Raw genomic sequence first — 23,914 nt, 5'->3', positions numbered from 1 at the left:
CTATGAGATGCTGTCAGACTTGGTGAAATTTTCCAGCATTTTCTGTTTTTGTTTCAGATTCCAGCATCCGCAGTTTTTCCCCTTTGTATAAAAGGGATTAATCGGATGCTCCGCAGTTCCCTGGAGCTGGACGGGGGAATGTGAGGAGGTCATAAACCTTATGAGAAGTTGCCGACAAAAGCAAGTCCAAATGAAATGGCTTAGGCATGTATACCTGTCGTGCCGGAGTGCTCTCATATCCACAAAGACCGTGGTTGGATCCGGCCCGGACGTTCCCTGGTAAACAAAGACCATGATATTAACAGCAGAAATGTCAAGAGGACTGGAGGTTACACAGTAAGTTGCTCAAATAAAAGGAACTTCACAACACTTCTCAGAAACAAGGCTGTGACATGGTGTCCTGCCAGATGTTAGAAATAGCTCTCAACACTAAACATTCAAAATTACAGAGCACTATTTCTACACTCAGGGTGACATATCCTTAAAAGCATAATTACAACATTCAGCATTGGAGGTGCTATCAAAACAGATTACACATTCACAATTACAAATCGCTTCAGCAATTCTGAAATTATTCCTTAAACAGCGAACGGGATCAACTCTCTGGAGCTGGCCTCGAGTTAAAGTTCCCTTTTGTGTTGTCTCGCTTGAGAATGGGTAAGAATGGAAGGTGCTGTACAGCAGGAGGTGATCCAGCACCTCGCTTGGTGTTTCGTAGAATGTCATTTGCGGATTAGGTCAAAAAGAAAACAACTTAAATCAGTGGGAAAACAGTCCTGAAGAATCGATTGAAGAGGAGAGAAAGTGCAAGAGAAATGGGCACAGACACCTCGGGGAAGAATCCTGCCGCAGACCTAACAGGGACTTGGCAGGTCTAACCACAAAGTACAACACTCTTCTGGGCTAATTGCGTTGTACGTAAGTGGGGTTAAAATGTTGACCACAGAATCCCTACAGTGTAGGAGGAGGCCATTCAGCCCATCAAGTCTGCACTGACAGCAATTCCAACCAATCCCTATCCCCGTAACCCCACATATTTACCCTGCTAATCCCCCTGACACTAAGGGGCAATTTAGCATGGCCAACCAATCGAACCCACCTTTGGACTGCGGGAGGAAACCAACGGGGAGAATGTGCAAACTCCACACAGATAGTCATCCAAGCCAGGAACTGAACCCGGGTCCCTGGCGCTGTGAGGCAGCAGAGCTAACCACTGTGCCACCCTATCCTACATGCGGAACTGAAGATCAGCCGGGGACTTAGTACCAGACCATCCACCTTCTGGCCAGATTTGTTGCACAACCCAGCGAATGTTGGATATCGCAAGTGCTTGGTACTTGCCCCAACTCGATACAAGTCTATATTTGTGATACAGCTGCTTTAATGCCCTGTAATAACCAAGACAAGGTGTTGAGAGAAAATACTTTAATGTAGTCAACTGCACTACAACACCAATTATGGGTGGCACAGTGGCAGAGTGGTTAGCACTGCTGCCTCACAGTGCCCAGGGTTCAATTCTGGCCTTGGGTGACTGTCTGTGTGGAATCTGCACATTCTCCCCGTGTCTGTCTGGGTTTTCTCCGGGTGCTCCGGTTTCCTCCCAAACTCCAAAGAAGTGCGGGTTAGGTGGATTGGCCGTGCTAAATTGCCCCTTAGTGTCAGGGGGACTATCATAGAAATCATAGAAACCCTACAGTGCAGAAGGAGGCCATTCGGCCCATCGAGTCTGCACCGACCACAATCCCACCCAGGCCCTACCCCTACATATTTACCCGCTAATCCCTCTAACCTACGCATCTCAGAACTCTAAGGGGCAATTTTTAACCTGGCCAATCAACCTAACCCGCACATCTTTGGACTGTGGGAGGAAACCAGAGCACCCGGAGGAAACCCACGCAAACACGAGGAGAATGTGCAAACTCCACACAGGCAGTGACCCAAGCCGGGAATCGAACCCAGGTCCCTGGAGCTGTGAAGCAGCAGTGCTAACCACTGTGCTACCGTGGGTAAATAGGTGGGGTTACAGAGATAGGGCCTGGGTGGGATTGTTGTCAGTGCAGACTCGATGGGCCGAATGGCCCCTTTTGCGCTGTAGGGATTCTATGATCTAGCACTCATCAGTAAAAATGTTTGGACATCGGGTTATTTATTGAAACAAAAATCAAATTGGGATCTAGCCTGAGACTTCATTCACATAATAGAAGAATTGCGATCAAGTGTAGTATTAATAGGTTGTTCCTTAACAATGCTAAATCTATGCAAAAAACAATTTAATCCAAAGTCATGATATTTATTACTCGTAAGCCAAGTCCCTTTCGCACTAAATTTCACTTCATTGTTCCTTGATTACTATTTGATTTTCAGATATTTAAATACAGCCGTGGCTCGTAAGCCCTGTCAGTTCAAGATATACAGAGTTCAAGATAAAAGTTGGCCAAGGAAAGGACCCTGGGGGCAAAGTAAAACACAGATTACTCTACCTGCTCAGCCAGCTTGCCCAGCCTGTGTGGCTGAGGGCGCGAGAGAGGAGGAAGCGAGGAATGGAGATGGCACAGGTCAGCCCAGAGAGAGGAAGGGAGAGCCAGATTTAAAGAGAGAGAAGCATAAGCGAGAGACAAGAGACAAACAGAAACAGCAAAAACAGTTACTGGAGACACTGGAACAGCCATTAAGCAAAGTCACTCTGCTGTCTTAATACAAGGATCGCGGGAAAATATCTACAAAAGCACAGCCAATATTCAAATCGTGACGCTGCTTTAGTACAAAGCACCTCAAGAAAGTGCTAAGAAAGGCATGAAGGTTTAAACTGTTTCATAGAATCACAGTAAGAAGTCTCACAACACCAGGTTAAAGTCCAACAGGTTTATTTTGTGAGACTTCTTACTGTGCTTACTCCAGTCCAATGCCGGCATCTCCACATCATAGAATCACTACAGTGCAGAAGGAGGCCATTCGGTTTAAAGTTTATTTATGAGTGTCACAAGTGGGTTTACATTAACACCGCAATGAAGTTACTGTGAAATTCCCTAGTCGCCACACTCCTGTTCGGGTACACTGAGGGAGAATTTTAGCATGGCCAATGCACCTAACCGGCACGTCTTTCGGACAGTGGGAGGAAACCAGAGCATCCGGAGGAAACCCACGCAGACACGGGGAGAACACGCAGACTCCATACAGACAGTGACCCAAGCCAGGAATCGAACCCGGGTCCCTGGCGCTGTGAGGCAGCAGCGCTAACTGCAGGGCCACCGTGCCGTGCCGCCCATGAGTCTGCACCGACCACAATCTCACCCAGGCCCTATCCCCGTAACTCCATGTAGTTACCCTGCTAATCCCCCTGACACTAAGGGGCAATTTTGCATGGCCAAACCACCTAACCTGCACATCTTTGTACATCGTAAAATAAGAACGGTCCATTAGTTGTTCTTACACCAGTCACATTCTCAAATTACATCGGCCAAGGTCTCGATCTAATGCAAAACAAGAATGCAAATTTGGATTTTCTTCCATGGTATTGGATTTTCCCAGTAAGAAGTTTAACAACACCAGGTTAAAGTCCAACAGGTTTATTTGGTAGCAAAAGCCACACAAGCTTTCGGAAAGTTCAAAATATACAGTGTTCAAGATAAAAGTTGGCCAAGGAAAGGACCCTGGGGGCAAAGTAAAACACAGATTACTCTACCTGCTTTTCGGAACTGTTTGGAAAGCTTGTGTGGCTTTTGCTACCAAATAGACCTGTTGGACTTTAACCTGGTGTTGTTAAACTTCTTACTGTGTTTACCCCAGTCCAACGCCGGCATCTCCACATCATTGGATTTTCCTCCAGGGTATTGGTACACGGGGGTGGAACACCAACATACTAAATGTCACCCCTCACTAATGCAATGCGGGACTGTGAGCTGCTCTGAGGTCACAACGCCATTGTGTTGACTTGATCATTGCTGTTTTTTCGGGAGGTGGAAGGGCCATTCTGCATTGGAAAGACCCTCAGAAAACCACACAGCTTTGGGTCAGAGTCGCCCGACAGCGCAAACACAGTCCCGGTACAGGGTTTTCTCTTTTGACTGAATGGTTAGATCATTCCAGACCACACCGTCAAGCTCACAAGTTTGGCCATCCTAATGGCACCAATGAGGCTTGGAGAGGTTGGGCATTACCTCAGCTAATAGCAGACTGTGCCCAAAGTACAGACAGAGAGGGGATTACAGCTCACTCAAAGGAAAGGCTATTCCGATGCGGATATTTAATTTTCAGGATGGCTTTCTCACCTGTAAGCAGATGGCCACATTCACCCTGCAGCCAAAGGTTGTACTGACAGCCCTCAGAGAGAGTCCAAGGTCCTTAAATAACTTGGAGAAGGATTGCGTGAGTGCGATTCGCGGCCGTTCCTCGGCAACCACCATACACGTCCGAACACAGGACAGATTCACACCTTTCGCCTGAAGAAAGAAAATAGGCTGAGAAATGGACCCCAGCACACACGCTGCCAAAGCGGGCCAAAAGATGCCATTCATTCGCTCTTACAAACAGGGGCCAAAGTAGTTTCATTGAGCACTCATCACAAGGTTTGTCACTGAAGTTCACGTGGTTCTGAACCTTGATAAGGAATCAGAGAGTCATCACTGAATTCCTACAGTGCAGAAGGAGGCCATTTGGCCCATCGAGTCTGCACCGACCACAATCCCACCCAGGCCCTATCCCCGTAACCCCACATATTTACCCTCTAGTCCCCCTTACACTAAAGGGCAATTTAGCACGGCCAATCAACCTAACCTGCACATCTTCAGACACTATGGGGCAATTTAGCATGGCCAATCCCCCTAACCTACACATCTTTTTCACTTAGGGGCAATTTAGCATGGCCAATCCACCTAACCTGCACATCGTTGGACACTAAGGGGCAATTTAGCATGGTCAATCCACCTAACCTACACATCTTTGGAATGTGGGAGGAAACTGGAGCAGCTGGAAGAAACCCGCGCAGACACGGGGAGAGCGGGCAAACTCCACACAGACAGTCACCTGAGGCCGGAATTGAATCCGAGTCCCTGGAGTTATGAGGCAGCAGTGCTAACCACTGTGCCACCGTGCCGTCCATGGAGATACATGATTAGAAGAAAATGACCATGAAGTTGCCACAGCATCCTCAAATAAGGGAGATGGCGGCTTTGTGCTAATGTCACTGGATTAGTAATCCAGAGGCCCAGGTTAATGCTCTGAGGACCTGGATTTGAATCCCTCCATAGCAGCCGGTGGAATTAAAGCTTAATTAATAAAATCTGCAATATAAAGCGAGTCTCAGTAATGGTGACCGTGGCAGGAATCATCATTTGTTGTGAAACAAAAACCCTGGCTGGTTCATGAATGTCCATCAGGGAGGGAAATCTGCCATCCACACAACAGTCCGGCCCACAATGCTGGTCAAACCACAGCTGGAGTTGCGGGTACAGTTCTGGTCACCACTTTAACAGGAAGGACACAATTGTTCTAGAGGGAGGACAGAGGAGATTTACAAGAACGTTGCCAGGACTTGAAAATTGCAATTAGGTGGAAAGATTGGATTGTTTCTCTTCGAACGGCTTCTTTCTGTGCTGTAATCTTTCTACGTGACCCCAGGCCCACGGGAATGTGACTGACTCCTGACTTGAGAAAGGATGCACGGGCACTGGACGGGATGCAGAGGAGATTCACTAGGTTGATTCCGGAGTTGAGAGGGTTGGCTTATGAGGAGAGACTGAGTAGACTGGGGCTATACTCACTGGAATTCAGAAGAATGAGGGGAGATCTTATAGAAACATATAAGATTATGAAGGGAATTGATAAGATAGAAGCAGGGAGGTTGTTTCCACTGGCGGGTGAAACTAGAACTAGGGGGCATGACCTCAAAATAAGGGGAAGCAGATTTAGGATTGAGTTGAGGAGGAACTTCTTCACACAAAGGTTGTGAATCTGTGGAATTCCCTGCCCAGTGAAGCAGTTGAGGCTACCTCGTTGAATGTTTTTAAGGCAATGATAGATAAATTTTTGATCAGTAAAGGAATTAAGGATTATGGTGAGCGGGCGGGTAAGTGGAGCTGAGTCCACGAAAAGATCAGCCATGATCTTATTGAATGGCGGGGCAGGCTCGAGGGGCCAGATGGCGTACTCCTGCTCCTAGTTCTAATGACTCTTAACTGCCCTCTGAAATGGATGACCATGCCATTCAATTCAAGGGCAATTTGGGATGGGCAACAAGTGCTTTGCCACCGCGCCCATATCCCACGAAAGGATAAAGACAAGAGAGATAGATGACCTAGTCACAATTCCCAGGGTAAATTCCACTGACTCTTACCTTCAGTGCATCTGTTTGTACACCAAGGCCTTTGGTGCACATCTCCATGACCGAGTAGGAACAGAACGTGACACGCACTTTGTACTGACTAACTGCAGACAGCCAGAGGGAGACGTTACTCTCCAATTCAAGTGGGGGGACCAGGATGGACTGATGACCCGAGTAAACACTGGGGAGAGAGAGAAACAGAAGCTGAACTCTGTAAGGAAAAGGCACGTCTGGGTGTCTCTCATGGCACAATGTTGTGCAGAGCGCCTACATTTCATCAAAAAAGAAATCATACTCGGAAAATAGAAACAACGTTTAAAAATATGGTTGTGTGGATTAAAAAAAAGTGTTCCAAAAATTAAAATACGACCAAACCTGGGGTTCCTAATCTCAAAACAATACTGCCCATCGTTGCTCACCGCTAAGTTAAAGAATTGCGACCCTGCTCAGCGATGTGACAGGCCCAGAGGCGTGAAAATTCAACATGAAGACTGCGGCATCTCAGTGCTCGGAAATGTACAGATGAGTCACGATTATACCCAGCAGGCTTGCTTAGGAAGTTGCTCGATATGAGAGAGAGACACGGGGACATTTGGTTAAGATTAGCTGAAGCATTTGCAAGCTCCTGACACTCACATTTACAGACAGGAACTCGATTAGATGCACAGATCCAGATGTAAATGCGATTCAAGCCCTAAAGTAAATCACCAGGCGATGAGAAACAATCGCTCAGTCAGCGCCAACCATGCTCCCCAGAACATAAGCCAGTCCTGTTATTTATTCATTCAGGTAAAAACGGAGGTGACATCCTGCCACTGTTACTCTGTCTTCTTTTAATCCTCTTATCACACGTTGGATGACTGCCATAAAATGAAGGTCTAAAACTGCTGGCAGCATATTATTTCAGGCAGTCACACCAGCAAGGAGAGACATAAAAGTAAAGTTTTTAAAGTTTGTTAGTCACAAGTAGGCTTACATTAACACTTCAATGAAGTTACTGTGAAAATCCCCCAGTCGCCACATTCCGCCACCTGTTCGGGTACACCGAGGGAGAATTTTAGCACGGCCGGTGCATCTAACCGGCACGTCTTTTGGACTGTGGGAGGAAACCGGAGCACCCGGAGGAAACCCACGCAGACGCAGGGGGAAAGTGCAAATTCCACACAGACAGTGACCCACACAGGAACTGAACCCCGGGTCCCTGGGCGCTGTGAGGCAGCAGTGCTAACCACTGTGCCACCGTGCCGGGACCGAGTAAGGACAGAAGGTTTTTTAAAAATTTAGTTAGGGCATTCTGATCGGCATGGACTTGGAGGGCCGGAGGGCCTGTTCCTGTGCTGTACTTTTCTTTGTTCTGTCTTTTCACAGGTACAGCATTTCGGGAGAGTGATGCTGAGCTTTTTAAGTGACTTCCTCTAAACTGATCCTTCTTGTGTGTGTGTGTGTGCAAAGGTGGGTGAGTGACCTCTCACCAGACCTTCACTCAAACCGTTTCAAAACTAGTTCAAATAATTACCTTTCTCATTTTCCGCTCTATCCCTGGGGGCTGCTGCCTTTGTGTTGTGGAGTCGAGTTTGTTAAGATGTAAAGAATGCTTATGAAGAATGTAAAATAGCAGAAGGAGAACAACAGCGCGTGGTTTCTTTAAAACGCTGGTTTTGGGTTAAATGCTGGGATGTTTAAAATGCAGGCACACAGAGTACACAAATGGCAACATTTGTTGCAGAGGCCAAAGCATCAGGGTTGCCTTGGTAACAGGCTCTGCAGGTTTTTGCATTCTGACAGCCTACGAGTTTAAAGAAGACACTCAGCGATCGGGAACCTATCAAATTTGAATTTGCTGTTGTTGTCAACCTCAGGCCAATCCGGGTACAGGGAATGGATAGGTCATCAGGAGTATAAACAGGAACTCAACTGCCTGACAGCAGTTCAGTTCAGTTGAGTTAAACTGAGAGCCAGCCAGAACAGAAAGTCATCTCTAGAGCGGTTCTCCACACTACCAGCTAAAGAACTATCTCTGAAAAGAATTCTCCATCTATCTAACAACAGGATATCAAATCAGAAAGACAGAGAAATCACCAGAAAAACTCCAAAGCTTCCGAAATGCCATCAGACCAGGCTGTATATATTTTTTTGAGAGCGACTAAAATTCTGTTATTACTGTTTTGGTACTGAATGGTCCTTGTCTTTATTTGAACAGCATTTCAGTCGAACCATCTTTAATTAAAATATTACTTGTTTAGTTAAAGTTCCTGGTTGGTTAAATAAATAACTTGTTAATTATTCACTTAAAGTATTAAGGTATTTCTGTTAATGAACCGCTAAACGTTAATGAAGGACAGTTCACACCGTCCCAAACACTTTTAACAGATTGTGAAGCAAGTTAGAGGGGATTCACTCCTGCTTCGTAACACTTGTGTCTCTTTAGCAGTCCCATTCCCTACCTGTCAGCAATGCAGAAGAATCAGGAATTCTAATACAAAAGATTACAAGCTTCAACTCTCACCCCGGTTTTCTGAACTTGCACAGGTTAGTTTATCGATGTCCTGTGCCACCACGCTATGAAATCTCCCATACGTGTCCTCATAACAGGCCAAAACAACCTCTCCATATGACACAAACACTTACGCTACTTCTAAACCAAAGCATCTGTCCTTGATTTGGGTTTGGATTGATGATAAATACTAGAAATAATGATTACAGCTCCATACCATTGGCACAGTGGTTAGCACTGCTGCCTCACAGCGCCAGGGACCCGGCTTTGATTCCTGGCTTGGGTCACTGTCTGTGTGGAGTTTGCACGTTCTCCCCGTGTCTGCGTGGGTTTCCTCTGGGTGCTCCAGTTTCCTCCCACAGTCCAAAAGGCGTGCTGGTTAGGTGCATTGACCATGCTAAATTCTCCCTCAGTGTACCCGAACAGGCGCCGGAGTGTGGCGACCTATGGATTTACACAGTAACTTCATTGTAGTGTTAATGTAAGCCTACTTGTGACAATAATAAATAAACTGCAAATATGTCCACAACAGCTGGAGGAATTTTTTTTTAAAGTTTATTTATCAGTGTCACAAGTAGGCTTACATTAACACTGCAATGAAGTTACTGTGAAAATCCCTTAGTCGCCACATTCTGGTGCCTGTTCGGGTTACACTGAGGGAGAATTTAGCACAGCCAACGCACCTAACCAGCATGTTTTTCGGACTGTGGGAGGAAACCCACGCAGACACAGGGAGAACGTGAAGACTCGCACAGACAGAGACCCGAGGCCGGAATCGAACCCAGATCTGTGGCGCTGTGAGGCAGCAGTGCTGACCACTGTGCCACCCTGATTCAGTTCTGCTGTCTGCTTTGCTCTTTAAGCAGTAGGACTGTACGCTGCACCCCGACAGACACGGCTTCAACATCGCTGTCTCTGTCTCAGATTTGCTGTCACTTCTTTAGTTAAAACATGGTTACAGGCACCTTCATTGATACATGGTGGTGAATCATGCAATTGCCATAGGGGAATAGAGTTCCTGTAGTTGGGTTTACACCGAGAAGGTTGATGGGTTTTGGGGAACAATTGCCTTACCTGCAGAGGCACCAGAGCGCAAAACCCAGACCGCAGTACGGGTCAAGGCAAACCGCAATCTGTCGGGAAGGGTACAGCTCACACTGCAACTTAATAGAGCGGCACATGGCACTTGTAGCTTCGTGGGACATCTGTTGACAATAAGAACAATACTCAAATCAAAGAGGCATATATCCACAAGTCCCTGATGTAAATTATAAAGTTAAAGCCATTGCAGCCCAGAGTTAGCCAATGAGATTTATCATAGTTGCATTGCTTTCCTGTCAGCCATTTTTAAAAATTCATTCATGGGACATGGGCATCGCTGGCTGGGCCAGTATTTATTGCCCATCCTTAGTTGCCTGAGGACAGCTGAGAGTCAACCACATTGCTGTGGCACTGGGAGTCACATGTAGGCCAGACCAGATAAGGACGGCAGATTTCCTTCCATTAGTGAACCAGATGGGGTTTTTCCGACAATCGACAATGGTTTCATGGTCATCCGTAGATTCTTAATTCCAGATTTTTTTTTATTGAATTCAAATTCCACCATCTGCCGTGGCAGGATTCGAACCTGGGTCCCCAGAACATTAGCTGAGTGTCTGGATTAACACTCAAGTGATAATGCCACTAGGCCATCGCCTCCTCTAAGGAGATATGAGTCTTTTAGACATTAGACATTTTGAAGACATTAACCCATTTATTACAACATGTGAACTCCTCAGACGTAATAATAAACAAAGGAACTGGTTAGGAACACTAAGTATTTCTGTGATATCATCATGCATTTACCCTATATTGTCGGCAACCAGCTACTGGGAAAGATGTAGAGGAATCAATTTGTGAGGAAATTACAGAGAAATGCAAGTTTAGACTGGGATAGCAAGACAGCAAAGGGAAGAAAGGAGCAAGAATTAGGACAGCACGGTGGCGCAGTGGTTAACACTGCTGACAACGCCAGGGACCCGGTTCAATTCCAGCCTAGGGTGACTATCTGTGTGGAATCATAGAATTGAATCATAGAATCCCTACAGTGCAAAAGGAGGCCATTCAGCCCATCGAGTCTGCATCAACTACAATCCCACCCAGCCCCTATCCCTGTTGCCCCATGTATTTACCCTGCTAATCCTCCTGACACTAAGTGAAAATTTACCATGCCCAATCCACCTAACCTACATGTCTTTTGACTGTGGGACAAAACCGGAGCACCCGGAGGAAACCCACGCAGACACGGGGAAGACGTGCAACTCCCCACAGACAGTGATCCAAGCCGGGAATCGCACCTGGGTCCCTGGCACTGTGAGACAGCAGTGCTAGCCACTATGCCACCGTGCCAAAGTTTGCAAGTTCTCCCTGTGTCTGTGTGGGTTTCCTCCGGATGCTCCAGTTTCCTCCCATAGTCCAAAGATGTGAGGTTAGATGGATTGGCCATGATAAATTGCCCTTTAGTGTCCCAAGATGTGTAGCTAAGGTAAACATGTGGGGTTACGGGGATAGGGTCTGGGTAAGATGCTCTGTCAGAGAGTCGGTGGGCCGAATGGCCTCCTACTGTACTGTAGGGATTCTATGATTCACTGTATTTGAGTCTTGTTTCATGGGCAAGATTTCATACGTGCCCACTTAGCAGAACTGTGATGATAGTTGGACTCTTCTCAGCTTCATAACTGTACCCAGTCTGACAGCAAACTCAAACTCCTGCCCTCCACATAATCCACTCACTGAATATCCAATGAAAAACACTTATACAGCGAGGTGCATGGAAGGTGAAATCAGACCGTGAAGTTTGCTAATTTTTCTAATTGTCACAGCTGCCTCAGTCAGCGTATGCAGCTATCCAAAGTGAAGACTCCATACCTTCACTCCCGCAAGGATTCCTGTCGTAGATACACTGAAGTCCAAATATGCCAACATTTCAGGTGTCGGTGCTTTGTATATCTGAGGAGGCTTCTTTCGGGGCAAGTCATCTGTTTGAAATCCAAATGCCAAAAATAAATTATTCAGCATTATTCATACAAATCATTAAAGCAGCAATCTGAAACCCACCAAGAAAAGCTCGGCAGTTTTAATTCCCACACGGGGGGGTGGCACAGTAGTCAGCACTGCTGCCTCACAGCGCCAGGGACCCAGGTTCAATTCCGTCCTTGGTCTGTGTGGAGTTTGCACGTTTGCTCTGTGGGTTTCCTCCGGGTGCTCCAGTTTCCTCCCACTCCAAAAATGTGCAGGTTAGGTGGATTGGCCATGCTAAATTGCCCCTTAGTGTCCAAAGATATGCAGGTTAGGTGGATTGGCCATGCTAAATTGTCCCTTAGTGTCCAAAGATGTGCAGGTTAGGTGGATTGGCCATGCTAAATTGTCCCTTAGTGTCCAAAGATGTGCAGGTTAGGTGGATTGGCCATGCTAAATTGTCCCTTAGTGTCCAAAGATGTGCAGGTTAGGGGGATTGGCCATGCTAAATTGTCCCTTAGTGTCCAAAGATGTTCAGGTTAGGGGAATTGGCCATGCTAAATTGCCCCTTAGTGTCCAAAGATGTGCAGGTTAGGTGGATTGGCCATGCTAAATTGCCCCCTACTGTTAGGAGATTATCAGGGTAAATACGTGGGGTTACAGGGATAGGGCCTGGGTGGAATTGTTGTGGGTGCAAACACGATGGGCCGAATGGCCTCCTTCTGCACTGTAGGGATTCTACGATTTGGTCCCCTGAGCCAGCTCCACCATTCAATATCACGGCTGATCGGATCGTGGCCTGTCCCCCGTAACTTGCAATATCACAAACCTTTTAAAATAGAACAAAAATATTATCCAACTAACTTATAGCTTGCTCAACAACTAACAAAAGCCTACCAGTATCCAAAACGGTGGGCCAGCTCTTGATGTCCACAGCTGCAGCTGCCTCCTTGGAGCGGAGTAGTTTTAATATAGCCTGTGTGGTGAGGATGCAGACAGATTTGCTAACCTGGAGAGACAAAAGCAATAAACAGTGGCCACATCACAGCAGGATCATTGCGATTCATTGCGAATTTGTACTGTAATGGTGGGTGCAACACACAAAGACTCGAGCAATGTTTTTAATTCATTCGTGGGACATGGGCATCGCTGGCTGGGCAGTATTTATTGCCCATCCCTAGTAGCCCGAGGGCAGTTGAGAGTCAACCACATTGCTGTGGTTCTGGAGTCACATGTAGGCCAGACCGGGTAAGGATGGCAGATTTCCTTCCCTAAAGGACATTAGTGAACCAGATGGGTTTTTCCAACAATCAATAATGGCCATCAGATTAGATTCTTAATTCCAGATTTTTTTTAACATATTGAATTCAAATTCCACCATCTGCTGTGGTGGGATTCGAAGCCGGGTCCCCAGAATGTTAGCTGAGTTTCTGGATTAGTAGTCTCACGATAATATCACGAGGCCATCCAGCTGTCCAAAACGTCAACTCATTCACTGAAAGAACAAAGAACATTATAGCACAGGAACAGGTCCTTCAGCCCCCACTGCCTGCACCGACCATGCTGCCCATCTGAATTAAAACCTTCCGGGGACCCTATCCCTCTATTCCCATCCTATTCATGTATTTGTCCAGACGCCCCTTAAAAGGCACAATCGTATCCGCTTCCACTACCTCCCCCGGCAGCGAGTTCCAGGCACCCACCACCCTCTGTGTAAAAAACTTGCCTCGTACATCTCCTTTAAAGCTTGCCCCTCACACCTTAAACCTGTGCCCCCTGGTAATTGACTCTTCCACCCTGGGAAAAAGCTTCTGATGATCCCTCACACGATTTTCCCCATGCTTAGCTTTTGCAGTTGGCACCACAATATTCTTCACACAAATTAACTGCTTTGACTTTCCTACATTGCGAAGGCCAAAGATCAGAAATAAAAATAGATGCTGTGAATGCACAGTAATCAATTGGGGTCAGAATCAAGGAAGAAGTTAACCAGTATTTTGGGTGGGGTTTTCAATCAGTTCAGCTTTTCTCTGTTTTTATTTTAGAATTGCAGCCACTATGAATTTTACTTTCAACTCCAATTTAATTGCCAAGTCACTTCAATCGTTGCAGCAACAAGAGGTAAAAGGGGGGAAGTTTAAAGGAGATGCGAGAGACAAGTTTCTATTTTACACAGAGGGTGGTAAGTGCCTGGAATGTGCTGCCAGAGGAGGTGGCAGAAGCAGATACAGGGGCCGGCACGGTGGCTGGCACTGCTGCCCCACAGCGCCAGGGGACCCAGGTTTGATTCCTGGCTTGGGTCACTGTCTGTGCAGAGTCTGCACGTTCTCCCCGTGTCTGCGTGGGTTTCCTCCGACAGATGTGCTGGTTAGGGTGCATTGGCCATGGTAAATTCTTCCTCAGTGTATCGGAACAGGCGCCAGAGTGTGGCAACTCGGGGATTTTCACAGTAACTTCATTGCACTGTTAATGTAAGCCTACTTGTGACACTAACAGATAAACTTAAAAACTAAAAACTATACAATAGCAACATTTAAGAGGAATCTTGACAGATACATGGATAGGCAGGGAATAGAGGAATATGGACCACGTAGAGGCAAAAGGTCTTTTGTCATGTGTTGGCGCAGGCTTGATGGGCCGAAGGGCTTGTTACTGTGCTTGGTTCAACAGGGTTTTGATTCTGGTGTACATGAGCCGCAGTTAATGAGTAACTTAACGGAGTGGCAAGTGTTGCTCGTGTCTGAAGATTGTTATGCTAAAGGAGAAAATGCTCCGACTTTAAATAATCTTCCTTTTAATTGGGAAAGCTTGCAGCTGAAGGCGCCAGGTAAAGTCGGTGAGGTGATCCAGTGGAATCATCCCAAGTTTACCCTGGCAGAGCTCCATATCCATGCCATTGGTCCAGCGACAAGTGGCGCGCTCGCAGTAGCTTTTACAAGCCTGAGGTTATATTTGTCAGGTTATTGAATAAAATTTATAAATCACTCCCTCAGTGTGAGCTCATCCTGAATTCCAACATCCCATTGTGGGAGCTTGCTGTGAGTAAATTAGCTGCCACATTTCCTACATAATAACAGTGACGACACACAGAAGTATCCATAGAAGAGAAGAATCCCCACAGTGCAGGAGGAGGCCATTCGGCCCATCAAGCCTGCACTGATAACAATTCCCACCCAGGCCCTATCCCCATACCCCACGTATTTACCCTGCTAATCCCCCTGACACTAAGGGGCAATTTTGCATGGCCAACCAACCTAACCCGCACATCTATGGGCAGCACGGTGGCACAGTGGTTGGCACTGCTGCCTCATAGTGCAAGGGATCCGGGTTCAATTGGGTCACTGCCTGTGTGGAGTTTGCACGTTCTCCCCGTGTCTGCGTGGGTTTCCTCCGGGTGCTCCGGTTTCCTCCCACAGACCAAAGATGTGCGGGTTAGGTTGATTGGTCATGCTAAATTGACCCTAGTGTCAAGGGATTAGCGGAGTAAATATGTGGGGTTACGGGGATAGAGTCTGGGTGGGATTGTGGTCGGTACAGACTCGATGGGCCGAATGGATTCCTTCTGCACTGTAGGGATTCTATGATTCTTTGGATCTTTGGAGGAAACCGGAGCACCCGGAGGAAACCCATGCAGACACGGAGAAAAGAGAGAGCTGCATTGATATAGCACTTTTTCCACAAGTACCGGATCCCCCAAAGCCCTTTATAGACAATGAGGTTTATTAGAGTCAATTTAAGGTGGCATGGTGGCAAAGTGGTTAGCACTGCTGCATCATAGTGCCAGGGACCCGGGTTCAATTCCGGCATCAGATCAGTCTGTGTAGAGTTTGCACATTCTCCCCGTGTCTGCGTGGGTTACCTCCGGGTGCTCCGGTTTCCTCCAAAGATGTGTGGCTTAGGTTGATTGGCCGTACTAAATTGCCCCTTAGTGTCTGGGGGATTAGGAGGGTAAATATGTGGAGTTATGGGGCCTGGGTGGGATGGTCATCAGTGCAGGTTTGATGGGCCAAATGGCCTCCTCCTGTACTGTAAGGATTCTACTCTTCTATAGGTACTTTTGTGTGTTGTCACTGTTATTATGTGGGAAACGTGGCAGCCAATTTGCTCACAGCATATTCCCCACAAACGATAGTGATAATAGCAAGATAATCTGTTTCGTCAGGAGATGAATATTGGCCAAGACACTGGGGATAACTCCCCCATTCTTCAAAACAGTGGCGGGGGATCTTTTACAACATCCCCAAGTAGGGCCTTGGTTTAACATCTCACTGTAAAGAGGGTACCTCTGACAGGGCAGTACTCCCTCAGTACTGCACTGCAACTTCAGTCTTGGAGGTTGTTCGCAAGCCCCAGAGAGGGGGGACTCGAACCCAGAAACTTGTTATTCTGAGGCTGGAATGTGGCCAACTGAGCCACGGCTGGAACCTGGTCATTTACACCATTATTTGGCATAAAGACCCTCACTTTTTCAGAACCTGGTTCGAGAAATTTTTCCCCTTTACACTGAAGACAGTATTTCTGACTATAAACAAGAAAAAGAACCTTTTATACAGTGCGAGATCAGCATGACCATGGAATAAACTAGGCCGCAAGAACACCGATATACGCTCCAGTTGAGCGTATATTTTTTAAAATTCATTCGTGGGACATAGGTGTCGCTGGCTGGCCAGCATTTATTGCCCATCCCTAGTTGCCCTCGAGGTGCTGGTGAGCTGCCTTCTTGAATCGCTGCAGTCCACACGCTGTGGCTTTATCCACAATGCTGTTAGGGAGGGAATTCCAGGATTTTGACCCAGCGACTGCGAAGGAACGACCAATTTATCTCCAAGACAGGACGGTGAGTGGCTTGGAGGGGAACCTGCAAGTGGTGGAGTTCCCATGTATCTGCTGCTCTTGTCCTTCTAGATGGAAGTGGTCGTGGGTTTGGAAGGTGCTGTCTAAGGATCTTTGGTGAATTGCTGCAGTGCATCTTGTAGATGGTACACACTGCTGCTACTGAGCGTCGGTGGTGGAGGGAGTGGATGTTTGTGGATGTGGTACCAAACAAGCGGGGCTGCTTTGTCCTGGATGGTGTCGAGCTTCTTGAGTGTTGTTGGAGCTGCACCCATCCAGGCAAGTGGGGAGTGTTCCATTACACACCTGACTTGTGCCTTGTAGATGGTGGATAGGCTTTGGGGAGTCAGGAGGTGAGTTATTCACTGCAGTATTCCTAGCCTCTAGTTTTTATTGAACAAGCCACAATTTAGCAAGTATGTTTGAGCTGGTTTCAACCCAGAATCTTTGTTGAAGCATAATTTATACCAACATTGCGTTCAAAGAGGTAGTAAAAGAATTTACATTCAGAGCAGCAATGTAAAACTGCAGCAGCTTTTTCATAATTCAGTAAATCTCTTACGCGGGGCAGAAGATTGTCGGCATCTATCAACCCTTTCCTGTGCATGTATAATAAAAGAATAGTGCTGCCATCAGCAGATCCCTCTGTATAGGCAGTACAATGTCTCATGGCATAACTTCATCAACTATTGCTTTCCTAAAAGATGACCCCATTAGTTATGCTCTCCATATATAGATAAAGTTAAAAAGTTTATTTATTAGTCACAAGTAGGCTTACATTAACACTGCAATGAAGTTACTGTGAAAATCCCCTAGTCGACACACTCCGGCGCCTGTTCGGGTACACGGAGGGAGAATTTAGCACGGCCAATGCACCCTAACTAGCATGTCTTTCCGACTGTGGGAGGAAACCGGAGCACCCAGAGAAAACCCACGCAGACACGGGGAGAACGTGCAGAGTCCACACAGCCAGTGACCCGAACCAGGAATCAAACCCGGGTCCCTGGCACTATGAGGCAGCAATGCTAACCACTGTGCCGCAACAATGTGTGGCAATGTCGTGCGATTGCGTGTGACTGAGTGAGATTACTACTTTCTGCATGCCCCATGATAGAGCAAGCAGTTCTCCCTACTTACGGAAATCAGAGAGTTGTGTTACAGCACCATCAATTATTTCTTCATACGGACTGCTGTGCAACTCCCTCATTCAAGGGTGCCAACATGCACGGACGGCACGGTGGCACGGCACGGAGTGGTTAGCACTGCTGCCTCACAGCGCCAGGGACCCGGGTTCAATTCCCAGCTTGGGTCACTGCCTATGTGGAGTCTGCACATTCCCCCCGTGTCTGCGCGGGTTTCCTTTGGGATCCCCAGTTTCCTCTAACAGTCCAAAAGATGAGTAGTGAGGTGGATTGGCCATGCTAAATTGCCCCTTAGTGTCAGGGGATTAGCAGGAATAATATGTGGGGTTACAGGCATAGGGCCGAGGTGTAATTGTTGTCAGTGCGGGCTTGATGAACCGAATGGCCTCCTTGTACACTGTAGGGATTCTATGATCATGCATCATGTTGACTAGCTAAAATTGAAATCCTCTTTGCTAATATCTGTTCCGCTGCAGGGGTTGTTCCCTGTGTTCGGTTTACACCTGCAAAATGCGCAAACCAGTTCCTAGGTCCGGCACAGTGATTAGCACTGCTGCCTCACAGCGCCAGGGACCCGAGTTCAATCCCCGGCTTGGGTCACTGTCTGTGCGGAGTCTGCACGTTCTCCCAGTGTCTGCGTGGGCTTTCTCTGGATGCTCCGGTTTCCTCTCAGTCCGAAAGACGTTCTGGTTCGGTGCATTGGCCATGCTAAATACTCCCTCAGTGTACCCAAACAGGTGCCGGAGTGTGGCGACTACGGGATTTTCACAGTAACTTCATTGCAGTGTTAATATAAGCCTACTTATATCACTAATAAATAAACTTAAAATTTACTTAATGGTCGCAGCTTTTAGTTAAGATGACCATATGGTGGCAAAGTGGCGAATGTTATAATTCTGATGTCAACTTCCAAAGCAACGTTGTTAATGGCATAACTCTTACAGTTAGAGATATCAAGATCTAAGTGTAATTCTCTCAGAGAAGGCTGTGAGGAATTGTTTGATATCATACCTCTACAATCATCTTGACAGTGGGTAAGGTGGTGGCGAGGTTCTGTGGGTGAGGAGGTCGCACAGTAACAGGCACACATCCTGCGTACAGGCATCCATAGAAGGTCATTATGAGGTCGATACCTGGAGAAAGAGGCAGAATGAGCTGGTTTGCACAGTATGGTGGTCCAGTGACCGCTCGGAAGTCACTCCATCAATTCAGCCCACGGGATTTTGAGATCTCCATAGAACCATAGAAAATTACAGCTCAGAAACAGGCCTTTTGGCCCTTCTTGTCTGTGCCGAACCATTTTTTGCCTAGTCCCATTGACCTGCACTTGGACCGTATCCCTCCACACCCCTCTCATCCATGAACCCGTCCAAGTTTTTCTTAAATGTTAAAAGCATTTACCACTTTATCCGACAGCTCATTCCACACTCCCACCACTCTCTGCGTGAAGAAGCTCCCCCTAATATTCCCTTTAAACTTTTCTCCTTTCACCCTTAACCCATGCCCTCTGGTTTTTTTCTCCCCTAGCCTCAGCGGAAAAAGCCTGCTTGCATTCACTCTATCTATACCCATCAAAATCTTATACACCTCTATCAAATCTCCCCTCAATCTTCTACGCTCCAGGGAATAAAGTCCCAACCTATTCAATCTCTCTCTGTAACTCAGCTTCTCAAGTCCCGACAACATCCTTGTGAACCTTCTCTAACAGAAATCCTGGACAAATCAGCCCCAGTCCACGATTGGTGAGGAAGTTAAATGGGGATACGGAAACCATTGCCAATTCAAGAATTCCATTACAGAATCTACATTGCTGAAGTGTGCCAAAATGAAACATTGATTGACACAGAAACAAAATTAAATGGCAACAATTCATACCAAGCTGAGAGAGTCCCACTGCCCATCCAACACAGAGGTCAAATATCCCGCTGCCTTGGAAAAGCAGCCAGCATAATTAAGGACCCCACGCACCCTGGACATTCTCTCTTCCACCTTCTTCCGTCAGGAAAAAGATACAAAAGTCTGAGGTCACGTATCAACCGACTCAAGAACAGCTTCTTCCCTGCTGCTGCCATCAGACTTTTGAATGGTCCTATCATATATTAAGCTGATCTTTCTCTATACCCTAGCTATAACTGTAACACTATATTCTGCACTCTCTTCTTTCCTTCTCCCCTATGTACCTTATGAACAGTATGTTTTGTCTGCATAAGCGAACAAGAAACAATACTTTTCACTGAATCCCAGTACATGTGACAATAAATCAAATCAAAATATCCTTTATCCATGCATCCAAAAGCACCCAAATATCAAATGCTTTTTTGAACAGATATGCAGTTAATTTGTATGTTAATGAAGCAAGATAATATATTACAGGTGCAATAAGTGTTAACAGGTAATAATTAGGGTATGAGAGAGTTAGCAAATGGAGAAACAAGCCAGTATTTGTAGACTATATCGAGTCTAACTTATCCTATTGTACGGTAAGAAGTCTCACAACACCAGGTTAAAGTCCAACAGGTTTATTTGGTAGCACGAGCTTTTGGAGTGCTGTTCCTTCATCAGGTGAGTGGAGGAATGGGTTCACAAACAGGGCATATATAGACACAAACTCAATTACAAGATAATGGTTGGAATGCGAGTCATTACAGGTAATCAAATTTTTACAGGTACAGACAATGTGAGAGGGAGGGTTAAGCACAGGTTAAAGAGTGCGAATTGTCTCCAGCCAGGACAGTTCGTAAGATCCTCATGTGTGCGGAACATGGCGATCAGTTTCTGCTTGTGAAGACACAAGACAACGCAGAATCGCTGAGCAGAGACTGATAGCCAAGTTCCGCACACATGAGGACGGCCTCAACCAGGATCTTGGGTTCATGTCACACTATCTGTAACCCCCACGACTTGCCTGGACTTGCAAAATCTCACTAACTGTCCTGGCTGGAAACAATACACATCTCTTTAACCTGTGCTTAAAGCTCTCTCCACTCACATTGTCTGCACCTGTAAAGACTTGATTACCTGTAAAGACTCGCATTCCAACCATTATCTTGTAATTGAGTTTGTGTCTATATATGCCCTGTTTGTGAACCCATACCTCCACTCACCTGATGAAGGAGCAGTGCTCCGAAAGCTCGTGCTCCAAATAAACCTGTTGGACTTTAACCTGGTGTTGTGAGACTTCTTACTGTGCCCACCCCAGTCCAACGCCGGCATCGCCACATCATACTATTATAATACAAGCAGACCAAGGCTTTAATATATATATATATGGTAGATACTAAAACCAAAAACATCTGAAACCAAAACTCAATCAGCCCTGAGGGTTTTGGATAAAGGATATTCGATCTGTACTTGCTAAGCCTTACAGCCTTACTGCCCAAACAGTATAGACCCAAATAAAACTGACTTCAACAAAAGATTACTGACTTGAAATGTTCATTTCATTTCTCTCTCCATGGTTGGTGCCAAATCTGCAGAGTATTTCCAACATTTTCATTTCCCTTTCATATTAGCATCAGCCGCAGTATTGTGTGTTTGGCTTTATCTACAATAACAACTTTTGCATTGAGTTGTCGGATTATAGAATGCCGAACACCATCAGTGATAGAATAAAAGAAACTCTGCTCAGATCATCTGCGCAGCAAAGCTGATTGGGTAAAGTATGCAAACTACTGGAATGTTAAGAATGTCTGCACAAGATATTCTCTCTCGGGTTCAATATCACCTGGTCAGTCCTTCAACCAGGCCACATCTTGCCTCAGGGTGGGTCTTCCTTTCCCACCTAGTCAGGGGATAGCAGGGGTTGGAAACAATAAAAGTCTACATTTTGTACACTGGACACGGACATCTTGTGATTCTATCTTCTGGGTGGCACGGTGGCGCAGTGGTTAGCACTGCTGCCTCACAGCACCCGGGTCCCGGGTTCAATTCCGGCCTCGGGTCACTGTCTGTGTGGAGTTTGCACGTTCTCCCCGCGTCTGCGTGGGTTTCCTCCGGGTGCTCCAGTTTCCTCCCACACTCCAAGGATGTGCAGGTTAGATGGATTGCTGATGCTAAATTGCCCCTGGGTGTAGGTGAGGGGGGTTAGTGGGGTTACGGGGCTAGGGCCTGGGTAAGATGCTCTATTGAGTGGTCAGTGCAAATTCGATGGGCCAAATGGCCTCCTTCTGCACTGTAGGATTCTATGAAGCAGACTAGCAAATACTAATGAACATGAGTGGGACACGAGTGCACGTTCCCCCCGTGTCTGCGTGGGTTTCCTCCGGGTGCTCCGGTTTCCTCCCACAGTCCAAAGATGTGCAGGTTAGGTTGATTGGCCATGGTAAGTTGACCCTAGTGTCAGGAGATTAGCAGGGTAAATATGTGGGGCTATGGGGATAGGGCCTGGGTGGGATTGTTGTCAGTGCAGACTCGATGGGCCAAATGGCCTCCTTCTGCAATGACTATGATTCTATGATGATTAGTCATAATTTATTTTACATACAATATATGAAGAGAATACAATTCACAGCAAATTTTAGTCCATTTTAAGATGTGACTTGTAAATAACAAAGCAGGTCACACTCTCTGTTGGCAGGCTGAATATGATTCCTAAGTTATTTGAAACTAGTTACACTACACGTATGCAGGGAGCCCTACCTGCTGGGCTTAACTTCCATAATAAGTCTCTGCATTCTGTGCCTTTTCTCAACTGATTAGGAAGCCAAAAGCTAGACCTTTGACCCTGTCCAGCTCGAGCCTTGAGGATGGTTTGTCGACCTGCTAAACACACCTAGCGTTCTTCGCCTGGGACTTATCTCTCAGTAACTCATTTCCACTGAGCTAACAACAAAGGCATTGGAAACATACAATTTATAAGCTGACAGTGAAAGCACCATGAGCCAGTTTGTCTGCATCTAATCCTTTGTCATAGAATAGAGTCGCTACAATGCAGGAGACGTTTTAGCTCATCGAGCCTGCACCGACAACAATCCCACCCAGGCCCGATCTCCATTACCCCATGTATTTACCCCACTAATCCCACTGGCACTAAGGGGCAATTTAACATGGCCAATCCACCTAACCTACACATCTTTGGACACTAAGGGGCAATTTAGCAGGGCCAATGCACCTAACCTACACATCTTTGGACACTAAGGGGCAATTTAGCAGGGCCAATCCATCAATCCTGCACATCTTTGGACACTAAGGGGCAATTTAGCATGGCCAATCCACCTAACCTACACATCTTTGGACACTAAGGGGCAATTTAGTGTGGCCAATACACCTAACCTACACATCTTTGGACACTAAGGGGCAATTTAGCAGGGCCAATCCATCAATCCTGCACATCTTTGGACACTAAGGGGCAATTTAGCATGGCCAATCCACCTAACCTACACATCTTTGGACACTAAGGGGCAATTTAGTGTGGCCAATACACCTAACCTACACATCTTTGGACACTAAGGGGCAATTTAGCAGGGCCAATCCATCAATCCTGCACATCTTTGGACACTAAGGGGCAATTTAGCATGGCCAATCCACCTAACCTACACATCTTTGGACACTAAGGGGCAATTTAGTGTGGCCAATACACCTAACCTACACATCTTTGGACACTAAGGGGCAATTTAGCAGGGCCAATCCATCAATCCTGCACATCTTTGGACACTAAGGGGCAATTTAGCAGGGCCAATCCATCAATCCTGCACATCTTTGGACACTAAGGGGCAATTCAGCATGGCCAATCCACCTAACCTACACATCTTTGGACATTAAGGAACAATTTAACATGGCCGATCCACCTAACCCGCACATCTTTGGAATGTGGGAGGAAACTGGAGCACCCGAAGGAAACCCACGCAGACACTGGGAGGAGAACGTGCAGACTCCGCACAGTCACCTAAGGCAGAATTGAACCTGGGTCACTGGCACTGTGAGGCAGCAATGCTAAGCACTGTGCCACCGTGGTGAATTTGATTCTGCAATTTCCCCCACTGCGATCTGTTGTGCATTGGGTATCACATGAGCCAAGTTTAACTTTAACAACATCTGAATCCAGCCCAGCCAAGAAGTCCCAAACAGACTATTTGAATAGACTTGCAAAACATTCACTGCTGGAGTTAGCCAATTCGACTGCAACCTGTA

General features: G+C 46.5%; 1 protein-coding gene across 4 annotated transcripts in view; it reads right to left on the bottom strand.

Annotated features, from left to right (window-relative positions):
- Window positions 1–23,914, bottom strand: part of LOC144503902 (disco-interacting protein 2 homolog A-like) — a 304,026-nt gene that overhangs the window by 22,515 nt on the left and 257,597 nt on the right. For 3 of the 4 annotated variants that reach the window (XM_078228953.1, XM_078228955.1, XM_078228956.1), the window contains 8 exons: window positions 18,797–18,918; window positions 12,708–12,819; window positions 11,721–11,830; window positions 9,888–10,018; window positions 6,332–6,500; window positions 4,269–4,439; window positions 2,481–2,510; window positions 215–276 (listed from right to left, as the gene is read on the bottom strand). In XM_078228953.1, the coding sequence (XP_078085079.1) occupies window positions 215–276; window positions 2,481–2,510; window positions 4,269–4,439; window positions 6,332–6,500; window positions 9,888–10,018; window positions 11,721–11,830; window positions 12,708–12,819; window positions 18,797–18,918 (907 nt within the window). The remainder of the gene's footprint in view (window positions 1–214; window positions 277–2,480; window positions 2,511–4,268; window positions 4,440–6,331; window positions 6,501–9,887; window positions 10,019–11,720; window positions 11,831–12,707; window positions 12,820–18,796; window positions 18,919–23,914) is intronic. The other variant, XM_078228954.1, reaches the window with a different exon arrangement.

This window comes from Mustelus asterias, chromosome 14 (assembly GCF_964213995.1).
Source record: "Mustelus asterias chromosome 14, sMusAst1.hap1.1, whole genome shotgun sequence".
Lineage (NCBI taxonomy): Eukaryota > Metazoa > Chordata > Chondrichthyes > Carcharhiniformes > Triakidae > Mustelus > Mustelus asterias.
This window is presented reverse-complemented; position numbering and strand designations above follow the sequence as displayed.